At 42.2% G+C, this 14,277-nt stretch overlaps 1 protein-coding gene across 4 annotated transcripts in view; it reads left to right on the forward strand.

Annotated features, from left to right (window-relative positions):
* Positions 1-739: 739 nt before the first annotated feature.
* LOC131981988 (TBC1 domain family member 9B) overlaps positions 740-14,277 on the forward strand; it is a 31,753-nt gene continuing 18,215 nt past the window's right edge. For 3 of the 4 annotated variants that reach the window (XM_059346539.1, XM_059346541.1, XM_059346540.1), the window contains exons 1-6: positions 740-981; positions 4,598-4,708; positions 6,829-6,947; positions 7,034-7,265; positions 11,353-11,611; positions 12,028-12,235. In XM_059346539.1, the coding sequence (XP_059202522.1) occupies positions 864-981; positions 4,598-4,708; positions 6,829-6,947; positions 7,034-7,265; positions 11,353-11,611; positions 12,028-12,235 (1,047 nt within the window). In that variant the 5' untranslated portion in view covers positions 740-863. Of the gene's footprint in view, positions 982-4,597; positions 4,709-6,828; positions 6,948-7,033; positions 7,266-9,916; positions 10,125-11,352; positions 11,612-12,027; positions 12,236-14,277 lie in introns of those variants that run through there. The other variant, XM_059346542.1, reaches the window with a different exon arrangement.

Raw genomic sequence — 14,277 nt, forward strand, 5'->3', positions numbered from 1 at the left:
TAAACATCAGATAGTCAAATCATTAAAAATCACTCTGGAGTCTGGTGGACTGGAAGATCTGGTTGTTTTTTAGGTTTAAGACATCAGAATAATGTTTAAAAAACTGAATATAAACTACTGGATGGAGACATTTAACCTTATAAACACAAAACATACAAACACTTAATACACAACTATAGATTATTACTATATGCTTAGATACATACCTTTATACTGACACTTTACACTTCTATGCTAGTTTACACTATAACCTGTATTATTACATATAAAAACGTTTGTATAAATAATGCATGTCATGTATAAATACATGACATGCATATATAAACATATATAACATACATATATATATAAATGTATATATATATATATATATATATGTATACATATATATATATACATATATGTATATATATATATATAAACATATATATATATATATATATATATGTATACATGTCAGTCTATGTAACCAAATGCACATATGTTTTTATTGTTAAAAGGAGAGAGGAGTTTATATCTATTTATCTATATGTATCTTTATACGTCATTATTATTATTATTATTATTATTATTATTATTATTAATAATAATAATAATAATAATAATAACTTTATTGAAACGTAAGACGTAACGGCGGGTCAGATGAATCAACGCGTCTGTGACGCAATGACGCAGCGTGCGCGGAGGGCGTGTCCAGTGACGTCATACCCGGAAGTGATGTTTAGTCAGCAGACTGAAAACAACAACATCAGCTCGGTGTTCTAACGGAGAACTAACGGAACCGATCAGCCAGGTCCCAGACCCGGCCCAGACCCGGTCCTAAGGTCCCAGACCCGGAGAGGGTGCGCAGGGAGCGGACAGACATGTGGATCGAGCCGGAGGAGGTTCTGCTGGCCGGAGCGCTCTGGGTCTCCGAGCGGGCCAACCCCTTCTTCATCCTGCAGCGGCGCCGGGGACACGGCCGGGGAGGCGGGCTGTCCGGTGAGTCTACCCGGGGGAAGGGGCTCCGGGCCGGGGGAGGGGGCTCCGGGCCGGTCCGGTCCGGTCCGGTCCATCTACCAGCCAACAGCTGCATCAATAAGCTGTTTATTGATCCGCTTCCATCTGATCCATGAATTAAAGTAGAGCTGGGCGATATGGACCAAAAGTCATATCTGATAACCGATATTTATCCTGATAGTTTTATCACAAAGTGAGAGCAAACGATCAGTCAAAGTCAAATAAAGTGCACATTTAAATAAAAATCTTAAATAAAAATACACTATGAAATAAAATAGGCTTTTTTATTTTTCTGAAATAAATATATTTATATGAGAAAAGAATAACGAACATATCAAAAAAGCTTTTATATCAGTCCTTTAGGTGGTTCTACTGGTCCTTTAGGTGGTTCTACGGGTCCTTTAGGTGGTTCTACGGGTCCTTTAGGTGGTTCTACTGGTCCTTTAGGTGGTTCTACGGGTCCTTTAGGTGGTTCTAGGGTCCTTTAGGTGGTTCTACGGGTCCTTTAGGTGGTTCTAGGGTCCTTTAGATGGTTCTATGGGTCCTTTAGGTGGTTCTAGGGTCCTTTAGGTGGTTCTAGGGTCCTTTAGGTGGTTTTACTGGTCCTTTAGGTGGTTCTACGGGTCCTTTAGGTGGTTCTAGGGTCCTTTAGGTGGTTCTACTGGTCCTTTAGGTGGTTCTACTGGTCCTTTAGGTGGTTCTAGGGTCCTTTAGGTGGTTCTACGGGTCCTTTAGGTGGTTCTAGGGTCCTTTAGGTGGTTCTATGGGTCCTTTAGGTGGTTCTACTGGTCCTTTAGGTGGTTCTATGGGTCCTTTAGGTGGTTCTAGGGTCCTTTAGGTGGTTCTATGGGTCCTTTAGGTGGTTCTAGGGTCCTTTAGGTGGTTCTACTGGTCCTTTAGGTGGTTCTAGGGTCCTTTAGGTGGTTCTACTGGTCCTTTAGGTGGTTCTAGGGTCCTTTAGGTGGTTCTATGGGTCCTTTAGGTGGTTCTAGGGTCCTTTAGATGGTTCTAGGGTCCTTTAGGTGGTTCTACGGGTCCTTTAGGTGGTTCTAGGGTCCTTTAGGTGGTTCTATGGGTCCTTTAGGTGGTTCTAGGGTCCTTTAGATGGTTCTAGGGTCCTTTAGGTGGTTCTACGGGTCCTTTAGGTGGTTCTACGGGTCCTTTAGGTGGTTCTAGGGTCCTTTAGGTGGTTCTACTGGTCCTTTAGGTGGTTCTAGGGTCCTTTAGGTGGTTCTATGGGTCCTTTAGGTGGCTCTAGGGTCTTTTAGATGGTTCTAGGGTCCTTTAGGTGGTTCTATGGGTCCTTTAGGTGGTTCTAGGGTCCTTTAGATGGTTCTAGGGTCCTTTAGGTGGTTCTACGGGTCCTTTAGGTGGTTCTACGGGTCCTTCAGCAGTAACTGGTGGTAGTTTAAATGTTGGTTACTGATCTCAGTAAACTGAGCAGCGACTCCTGAAGATAAACGATTAACAGATCATGTGACAAACAGAAACAGACTGATCCCCGACCGGCCCCCAGCTCAGATATAAATATCAATATATAAACTATATAAATATATATAAACGATATAAATATATATAAACTATATAAATATATAAACATCAGAATCAGAAGTTTTTATTGTTATGGTACAGAAGTTCAGCGGCATTAAAAAAGAGCAGCTCTCGTTTCAGTGCAAACAGATAATATAACAATAATTTAAACATTAGATAACAAACATAAACCCTGTAAAAAAGCACAAGAAGAAGCAGAAGCAGGATATTATTCCACATAAATAAATATATATTTCTCTGTTGTTCCACAGTATTGAAATGTTTGTTGTTTGTTTGTTTTTATGTCTTGGATGCATTCAGGGCCATGACAGAAACTGTTTGTTTTAGTCTTTATTGCCCTGAAACTTGTCCTGAGGGCTGGAAAAGGTGCTATATGTTTATAAATATATATATATATATATATATATATATATATATATATATTATGTGTGTATAAATATATAAATACATTTGTGTATAAATATATAAATATATGTGTATATATTTTTATTAATTGGTCACTTGTCAGACGGTAAAATCAATCTCCAAATGGAAAAATGTTGAAAATAAAGTACCTGTAACTCCTGGCTACTTTCTATACCACATCTTTACAAACTGATGTACTATTATTATTATTATCATTATTATTATTATTATTATTATTATTGTTTTACTTTATTAGATTTCTACGGTGGCCCTGAAGTGCAAATCACAACGGCAAATCAGAAAACACAACACCAAAACAGAAAATAAAAAAACACGTTTTCTGTTTTGTTTGTTGTGTTTTTTTTATTTGTTGTTGTGTTTTCTGATTTGTTTTTGTGTTTTGCAGTTCAGGACCACCGTAGGTTGCTGAAAATAAAGTGACGGTTGTAAAGTTTCCCACTGACAGTGAACGCAGCTCACATAGCTCACATAGTTGTTTTATTAGATTTGAACCAGAGTCCAGAGAGAAAACAGTCGTTTTAAAGAGTTCTTCTGTTGTTATTAAATAATAATACAGACACACAGGAAACAGTTTCTTTATTGGTGCAAATAATAAATAAAAATAAACAATGACATCATGTCAGGATGAATAAAACACCCGAAATAAAGGAAAAACAACAAATACTCAAATTTAAAAAATAACACATTTACCTTTTTGCCTCATTTAAATAAATGATTTCTAAAAGTTCTGAACACGTTAACAAGTTAAAATGAACAAACAGGCGACAGGTCGCACCTGCAGCGTTTATCACCGAGACGACCTGTTGTTATATTTATTATATTTATTATATTACTTAATGTTTTCATGTTTACGTGTATTTGAGATGAAGATGTTCAGCTGATCTGTTATTTCTTAATGTGAAGCTTTTATTAAAAAAAAAAGTTTTGAGGCGTCCCGCAGGGCGACGTCCTGGATCCTCCAACGTTTTCATTCTGGTTTACCTGTCTCTCTCTCTCTGCAGGTCTCTGGTTGACCTGTCTGTCTCTCTGTAGGTCTCTAGTTTACCTGTCTGTCTCTCTGCAGGTCTCTGGTTGACCTGTCTGTCTCTCTGCAGGTCTCTGGTTGACCTGTCTGTCTCTCTGCAGGTCTCTGGTTGACCTGTCTGTCTCTCTGCAGGTCTCTAATTTACCTGTCTGTCTCTCTGCAGGTCTCTAGTTTACCTGTCTGTCTCTCGGCAGGTCTCTAGTTTACCTGTCTGTCTCTCTGCAGGTCTTTAGTTTACCTGTCTGTCTCTCTGCAGGTCTCTAGTTTACCTGTCTGTCTCTCTGCAGGTCTTTAGTTTACCTGTCTGTCTCTCTGCAGGTCTCTAGTTTACCTGTCTGTCTCTCTGCAGGTCTTTAGTTTACCTGTCTGTCTCTCTGCAGGTCTCTAGTTTACCTGTCTGTCTCTCTGCAGGTCTCTAGTTTACCTGTCTGTCTCTCTGCAGGTCTCTGGTTGACCTATCTGTCTCTCTGTAGGTCTCTAGTTTACCTGTCTGTCTCTCTGCAGGTCTCTAGTTTACCTGTCTGTCTCTCTGCAGGTCTCTAGTTTACCTGTCTGTCTCTCTGCAGGTCTCTAGTTTACCTGTCTGTCTCTCTGCAGGTCTGCTGGTGGGGACTCTGGACGTGGTTCTGGACTCGAGTGCCCGAGTGGCTCCGTACAGGATCCTGCTGCAGACGGCCGACTCTCAGATCTACTGGAACATCGCATGTGGTGGGTTATATACCATAGATATCTATGGTATATCTATATACCATAGATATCTATGGTATATAGATATCTATGGTCTATAGATATCTAGATATACCATAGATATCTATGGTCTATAGATATCTATAGACCATAGATATCTATAGACCATAGATATCTATGGTCTATAGATATCTAGATATACCATAGATATCTATGGTATATCTAGATATCTATAGACCATAGATATCTATGGTCTATAGATATCTATATATACCATAGATATCTATGGTATATCTAGATATCTATAGACCATAGATATCTATGGTATATAGATATCTATAGACCATCATATACCATAGATATCTATGGTCTATAGATATCTAGATATACCATAGATATCTATGGTATATCTAGATATCTATAGACCATAGATATCTATGGTCTATAGATATCTATAGACCATAGATATCTTTATACCATAGATATTTATGGTATATAGATATCTATGGTATATAGATATCTTTATACCATAGATATTTATGGTATATAATAATAATAATAATAATACATTTTATTTGGAGGCGCCTTTCTTGGCACTCAAGGACACCGTACAAAAAAGATAGAAAAGATTCAGCAATAAAATACAATAAAATACACCGAATTAATAACAATACAATACAAAAGATAGATTTGGACAGGGTAATTGTGATCAGAGGGAATAAGTAGTTTTAAAGAGATGTGTTTTGAGTTGTGATTTGAAATGGGGGAGTGAGTCAATGTTCCTGAGTTGGGGTGGTAGTGAGTTCCAGAGGTTGGGAGCAGAGCGGCTGAATGCTCTGCTCCCCATGGTGGTGAGACGGGCGGAGGGGACAGACAGGTGTATTGAGGAAGAGGATCTGAGGGAACGGGAGGGAGTGGGAACATGGAGGAGGTCGGACAGATATGGGGGGGCGAGGTTGTGGATAGCCTTGAAAGTTACCAGGAGGACTTTGTATTGAATCCAGAACTGAACCGGGAACCAGTGGAGCTGTTGGAGGACAGGGGTGATGTGGTGGATAGAGGCGGTTCTGGTGATGATGCGGGCAGCTGAATTCTGGACCAGTTGAAGCTTATGGAGTGATTTTTGAGGGAGGCCAAAGAGGAGAGAGTTGCAGTAATCCAGACGGGAAGTGACAAGGCTGTGGACGAGGATGGCAGCAGTGTGGGGGGTAAGGCAGGGGCGGAGGAGATTGATGTTTCGTAGATGGAAGTAGGCAGACCGGGTAATGTTGTTGATGTGGGATTGAAAGGATAGCTACTGTCCAGGATGACACCCAGACTCTTAACCTGGGGGGATGGTGAAACAGAGGAGTTGTCGATGTTGAGGGAAAAGCTGTCGGTTTTGGATAGAGTGGATTTTGTGCCAATGAGGAGAATCTCTGTTTTATTACTGTTTAGTTTAAGGAAGTTTGAGGTGAACCAGGTTCTTATTTCAGAGATGCAATCGGTGAGGGAGGTGGGCGGGAGAGAGGACGAGGGTTTAGTGGTGAGGTAGAGCTGGGTGTCATCGGCATAACAGTGGAAGTGAATGTTAAATTTGCGGAAGATATTGCCGAGGGGAAGGAGGTAGATGATGAAGAGGAGGGGCCCCAGGACAGAGCCCTGGGGCACACCTGAGGTGACGGAGGAGGGGATGGATTTGTGCGACTTGAGTTGAATGAAGTGAGTGCGGCCAGAGAAGTATGACGTGAACCAGTCCAGGGAGGTGTGGGTGATGCCAATATAGATATAGATATCTATGGTATATAGATATCTATATACCATAGATATCTATGGTATATAGATATCTAGATATCTATATACCATAGATATCTATGGTATATCTAGATATCTATATACCGTAGATATCTATATACCGTAGATATCTATATACCATAGATATCTATGGTATATAGATATCTATAGACCATTTAGTGGAAGTGAAAAGTGAAAGTTGGTGTTCATTCTAACCAGCTGATCAATGAAGCTGTAATTTGTTTAGCCACGTTGATGGAACAGCCCTCTGGTTGTGTTGTTTGTTGATTGATGTTGTTGTTGGCCCTGGTGTTTGTTGTTTGTTGACTCTGTATTTGTTGTTGTTGACCCTGGGTCCTGCCTCTCAGGTTCCTCCAGGAAGGAGATCACGGAGCACTGGGACTGGCTGGAGTCCAACCTGCTGCAGACCATCTCCATCTTCGACAACGACGAAGACGTCACCACCTTCGTCAAAGGAAAGATCTGCGTATGTCACTTCCTGTCTCACTTCCTGTCAGGTGTTTGGCGTCTCCCCGTGTGAGACCCCGTCAGTGATGATGTCACTTCCTGCAGGGCATCATCGCGGAGGAGAACCGTCTGAAGGTGGGCGAGGAGCCCGAGGAGGACTGCGGGAAGTTCCGGGAGGCGGAGCTGAAGATGCGGCGGCTGTTCGGGATGCCGGACGAAGAAAAACTGGTGAACTACTACAGCTGCAGCTACTGGAAGGGCCGGGTGCCCCGCCAGGGCTGGCTCTACCTGTCCGTCAACCACCTCTGCTTCTACTCCTTCCTGCTGGGCAAAGAGGGTACAGTACTACTGATACTACACTATCACAGTACTACTACACTATCACAGTACTACTACTACTACTACTACTACTACTACTACACTATCACAGTACTACTGGCTCTACCTGTCCGTCAACCACCTCTGCTTCTACTCCTTCCTGCTGGGCAAAGAGGGTACAGTACTACTGATACTACACTATCACAGTACTACTACACTATCACAGTACTACTACTACTACTACTACTACTACAGTATCAGAGTACTACTGGCTCTACCTGTCCGTCAACCACCTCTGCTTCTACTCCTTCCTGCTGGGCAAAGAGGGTACAGTACTACTGATACTACACTATCACAGTACTACTACACTATCACAGTACTACTACTACTACTACTACTACTACAGTATCAGAGTACTACTGGCTCTACCTGTCCGTCAACCACCTCTGCTTCTACTCCTTCCTGCTGGGCAAAGAGGGTACAGTACTACTGATACTACACTATCACAGTACTACTACACTATCACAGTACTACTACTACTACTACTACTACTACTACACTATCACAGTACTACTGGCTCTACCTGTCCGTCAACCACCTCTGCTTCTACTCCTTCCTGCTGGGCAAAGAGGGTACAGTACTACTGATACTACACTATCACAGTACTACTACACTACCACAGTACTACTACTACTACTACTACTAATACAGTATCAGAGTACTACTGGCTCTACCTGTCCGTCAACCACCTCTGCTTCTACTCCTTCCTGCTGGGCAAAGAGGGTACAGTACTACTGATACTACACTATCACAGTACTACTACACTATCACAGTACTACTACACTATCACAGTACTACTACTACTACTACTACTACTACAGTATCAGAGTACTACTGGCTCTACCTGTCCGTCAACCACCTCTGCTTCTACTCCTTCCTGCTGGGCAAAGAGGGTACAGTACTACTGATACTATACTATCACAGTACTACTACACTATCACAGTACTACTACTACTACTACTACTACTACAGTATCAGAGTACTACTGGCTCTACCTGTCCGTCAACCACCTCTGCTTCTACTCCTTCCTGCTGGGCAAAGAGGGTACAGTACTACTGATACTACACTATCACAGTACTACTACACTATCACAGTACTACTACTACTACTACTACTACTAAAGTATCAGAGTACTACTGGCTCTACCTGTCCGTCAACCACCTCTGCTTCTACTCCTTCCTGCTGGGCAAAGAGGGTAAAATACTACTAATACTACACTATCATAGTACTACTACACTATCACAGTACTACTACTACTACTACTACTACTACTACAGTATCAGAGTACTACTGGCTCTACCTGTCCGTCAACCACCTCTGCTTCTACTCCTTCATGTTGGGCAAAGAGGGTAAAATACTACTAATACTACACTATCATAGTACTACTACACTATCACAGTACTACTGCTACTACTACTACACTATCACAGTACTACTACACTATCACAGTACTACTACTACTAATACTACACTATCATAGTACTACTACACTATCACAGTACTACTACTACTAATACTACACTATCACAGTACTACTACTACTACTACTAATACTACTACTACTACAGTATCAGAGTACTACTGGCTCTACCTGTCCGTCAACCACCTCTGCTTCTACTCCTTCCTGCTGGGCAAAGAGGGTAAAATACTACTGATACTACACTATCACAGTACTACTACACTATCACAGTACTACTACTACTAATACTACACTATCACAGTACTACTACTACTACTACTACTACTACTACAGTATCAGAGTACTACTGGCTCTACCTGTCCGTCAACCACCTCTGCTTCTACTCCTTCCTGCTGGGCAAAGAGGGTAAAATACTACTAATACTACACTATCATAGTACTACTACACTATCACAGTACTACTACTACTACTACTACACTATCACAGTACTACTACACTATCACAGTACTACTACTACTAATACTACTACTACAGTATCACAGTACTACTACTACTAATACTACACTATCACAGTACTACTACACTATCACAGTACTACTACTACTAATACTACTACTACAGTATCACAGTACTACTACTACTAATACTACTACTACACTATCACAGTACTACTACTACTAATACTACATTATCACAGTACTACTACACTATCACAGTACTACTACTACTACTACTACACTATCACAGTACTACTACACTATCACAGTACTACTACTACTAATACTACTACTACAGTATCACAGTACTACTACTACTAATACTACACTATCACAGTACTACTACACTATCACAGTACTACTACTACTAATACTACTACTACAGTATCACAGTACTACTACTACTAATACTACTACTACACTATCACAGTACTACTACTACTAATACTACATTATCACAGTACTACTACACTATCACAGTACTACTACTACTAATACTACTACTACAGTATCACAGTACTACTGGCTCTACCTGTCCGTCAACAACCTCTGCTTCTACTCCTTCCTGCTGGGCAAAGAGGGTACAGTACTACTACTACTACACTATCACAGTACTACTACACTATCACAGTGCTACTACTCCTTCTACTGCTACTACTACTACTACAGTATCAGAGTACTACTGGCTCTACCTGTCCGTCAACCACCTCTGCTTCTACTCCTTCCTGCTGGGCAAAGAGGGTACAGTACTACTGATACTACACTATCACAGTACTACTACACTATCACAGTACTACTACTACTACTACTACTGCTACTACTACTACAGTATCAGAGTACTACTGGCTCTACCTGTCCGTCAACCACCTCTGCTTCTACTCCTTCCTGCTGGGCAAAGAGGGTAAAATACTACTAATACTACACTATCATAGTACTACTACACTATCACAGTACTACTACTACTACTACTACACTATCACAGTACTACTACACTATCACAGTACTACTACTACTAATACTACTACTACACTATCACAGTACTACTACTACTAATACTACACTATCACAGTACTACTACACTATCACAGTACTACTACTACTAATACTACTACTACAGTATCACAGTACTACTACTACTAATACTACTACTACACTATCACAGTACTACTACTACTAATACTACATTATCACAGTACTACTACACTATCACAGTACTACTACTACTAATACTACTACTACAGTATCACAGTACTACTGGCTCTACCTGTCCGTCAACAACCTCTGCTTCTACTCCTTCCTGCTGGGCAAAGAGGGTACAGTACTACTACTACTACACTATCACAGTACTACTACACTATCACAGTACTACTACTACTACTACTACTACTACTACTACAGTATCAGAGTACTACTGGCTCTACCTGTCCGTCAACCACCTCTGCTTTTACTCCTTCCTGCTGGGCAAAGAGGGTACAGTACTACTGATACTACACTATCACAGTACTACTACACTATCACAGTACTACTACTACTACTACTACTACAGTATCAGAGTACTACTGGCTCTACCTGTCCGTCAACCACCTCTGCTTTTACTCCTTCCTGCTGGGCAAAGAGGGTAAAATACTACTACTACTACACTATCACAGTACTACTACAGTATCGGAGTACTACTACTACTACTACAGTATCAGAGTACTACTGTAGTTACTACAGCATCAGAGTACTACTTTTGTACAAAATATGTAGATGTATATATGTGTTATTTCCCTGGTATATATATATATATATATATATATGGACCGAGGTGACATGTATATATGTACATATATGTATATTTGTATACATGTATATATTTGTGTGCAGTGACCCTGGTGGTGCAGTGGACCGAGGTGACATGTATATATGTACATATATGTATATTTGTATACATGTATATATTTGTGTGCAGTGACCCTGGTGGTGCAGTGGACCGAGGTGACATGTATATATGTACATATATGTATATTTGTATACATGTATATATCTGTGTGCAGTGACCCTGGTGGTGCAGTGGACCGAGGTGACATGTATATACATATATATGTACATATATGTATATTTGTATACATGTATATATTTGTGTGCAGTGACCCTGGTGGTGCAGTGGACCGAGGTGACCCAGCTGGAGAAGAACGCTACGCTGGTGTTTCCGGAGAGCGTCCGTGTCAGCACGCGGCACACCGAACATTTCTTCTCCATGTTCCTGAACATCAACGACACCTTCAAGCTGATGGAGCAGCTCGCCAACATCGCCATGCGGCAGCTGCTCGACAACGAGGCGTTCGCCGCCGACCGCTCGCTGCCCAAAGCCTGCAAGACGCTGAAGAACGTCTCTGCTCTCAAGAGGTCGGTTCAGTCTGTGAAGCTCACAGTGAAATAATGACCACGGTTATTATCGGTAACAAAAACTAACCAACAAACAGAAACTAGAATTGAAAAAACTATTTCGTTAACTGAAATAAAAATAAAAATAAAAATAAAAATGATAAAAACAAAATACAAAAAACTAAAACTCAATTAAAGCTAATAAAAACGTATAAAAACTGAACTAAAACTAATAAAAACTAAACTAAAACTTGCAGACTCACTCTAAAAACGAACTAAAATTAACTGAATTTGAAAACAAAAATTCACAACGAAATGAAAACTAAAACTGATGAAAAATCCCAAACTATTATAACCTTGATAATGACACATGAAACCAGATATGTTTGTGCTAACGGTGACCTTTGACCTGATCAGCTGTTTCCTGTTCCTGTCAGGGATTTGGACGCCCGAGCGAAGAACGAGCGGTACCGGACGATGTTCCGGCTGACGCAGGACGAGCGTCTGGACGGACACACGGACTGCACGCTGTGGACGCCGTTCGCTAAGATGCACGTGGTCGGACAGCTGTTCATCTCCAACAACTACATCTGCTTCAACAGCCGAGAGGAAGACCTCTGTCAGCTCATCATCCCTCTCAGAGAGGTAACCTTCTGTCCTCTCAGAGAGGTAACCTTCTGTCCTCTCAGAGAGGTAACCTTCTGTCCTCTCAGAGAGGTAACCTTCTGTCCTCATGTCACTCTCAGAGAGGTAACCTTCTGCCCTCTCAGAGAGGTAACCTTCTGTCCTCATGTCACTCTCAGAGAGGTAACCTTCTGTCCTCTCAGAGAGGTAACCTTCTGTCCTCATGTCACTCTCAGAGAGGTAACCTTCTGTCCTCTCAGAGAGGTAACCTTCTGTCCTCATGTCCCTCTCAGAGAGGTAACCTTCTGCCCTCTCAGAGAGGTAACCTTCTGTCCTCATGTCACTCTCAGAGAGGTAACCTTCTGTCCTCTAAGAGAGGTAACCTTCTGTCCTCTCAGAGAGGTAACCTTCTGTCCTCTAAGAGAGGTAACCTTCTGTCCTCTCAGAGAGGTAACCTTCTGTCCTCTAAGAGAGGTAACCTTCTGTCCTCTCAGAGAGGTAACCTTCTGTCCTCTCAGAGAGGTAACCTTCTGTCCTCTCAGAGAGGTAACCTTCTGTCCTCTCAGAGAGGTAACCTTCTGTCCTCATGTCACTCTCAGAGAGGTAACCTTCTGCCCTCTCAGAGAGGTAACCTTCTGTCCTCATGTCACTCTCAGAGAGGTAACCTTCTGTCCTCTCAGAGAGGTAACCTTCTGTCCTCATGTCCCTCTCAGAGAGGTAACCTTCTGTCCTCTCAGAGAGGTAACCTTCTGTCCTCATGTCCCTCTCAGAGAGGTAACCTTCTGCCCTCTCAGAGAGGTAACCTTCTGTCCTCATGTCACTCTCAGAGAGGTAACCTTCTGTCCTCTAAGAGAGGTAACCTTCTGTCCTCTCAGAGAGGTAACCTTCTGTCCTCTAAGAGAGGTAACCTTCTGTCCTCTCAGAGAGGTAACCTTCTGTCCTCTCAGAGAGGTAACCTTCTGTCCTCATGTCACTCTCAGAGAGGTTACCTTCTGTCCTCATGTCACTCTCAGAGAGGTAACCTTCTGTCCTCTCAGAGAGGTAACCTTCTGTCCTCATGTCCCTCTCAGAGAGGTAACCTTCTGTCCTCATGTCCTCAGAGAGGTAACCTTCTGTACTCATGTCCCTCTCAGAGAGGTAACCTTCTGTCCTCTCAGAGAGGTAACCTTCTGTCCTCATGTCCCTCTCAGAGAGGTAACCTTCTGTCCTCTCAGAGAGGTAACCTTCTGTCCTCATGTCACTCTCAGAGAGGTAACCTTCTGCCCTCTCAGAGAGGTAACCTTCTGTCCTCATGTCACTCTCAGAGAGGTAACCTTCTGTCCTCTCAGAGAGGTAACCTTCTGTCCTCATGTCACTCTCAGAGAGGTAACCTTCTGTCCTCTCAGAGAGGTAACCTTCTGTCCTCATGTCCCTCTCAGAGAGGTAACCTTCTGCCCTCTCAGAGAGGTAACCTTCTGTCCTCATGTCACTCTCAGAGAGGTAACCTTCTGTCCTCTAAGAGAGGTAACCTTCTGTCCTCTCAGAGAGGTAACCTTCTGTCCTCTAAGAGAGGTAACCTTCTGTCCTCTCAGAGAGGTAACCTTCTGTCCTCTAAGAGAGGTAACCTTCTGTCCTCTCAGAGAGGTAACCTTCTGTCCTCTCAGAGAGGTAACCTTCTGTCCTCTCAGAGAGGTAACCTTCTGTCCTCTCAGAGAGGTAACCTTCTGTCCTCATGTCACTCTCAGAGAGGTAACCTTCTGCCCTCTCAGAGAGGTAACCTTCTGTCCTCATGTCACTCTCAGAGAGGTAACCTTCTGTCCTCTCAGAGAGGTAACCTTCTGTCCTCATGTCCCTCTCAGAGAGGTAACCTTCTGTCCTCTCAGAGAGGTAACCTTCTGTCCTCATGTCCCTCTCAGAGAGGTAACCTTCTGCCCTCTCAGAGAGGTAACCTTCTGTCCTCATGTCACTCTCAGAGAGGTAACCTTCTGTCCTCTAAGAGAGGTAACCTTCTGTCCTCTCAGAGAGGTAACCTTCTGTCCTCTAAGAGAGGTAACCTTCTGTCCTCTCAGAGAGGTAACCTTCTG

The sequence above is a fragment of the Centropristis striata genome, chromosome 12, assembly GCF_030273125.1.
Source record: "Centropristis striata isolate RG_2023a ecotype Rhode Island chromosome 12, C.striata_1.0, whole genome shotgun sequence".
Classification (NCBI taxonomy): domain Eukaryota; kingdom Metazoa; phylum Chordata; class Actinopteri; order Perciformes; family Serranidae; genus Centropristis; species Centropristis striata.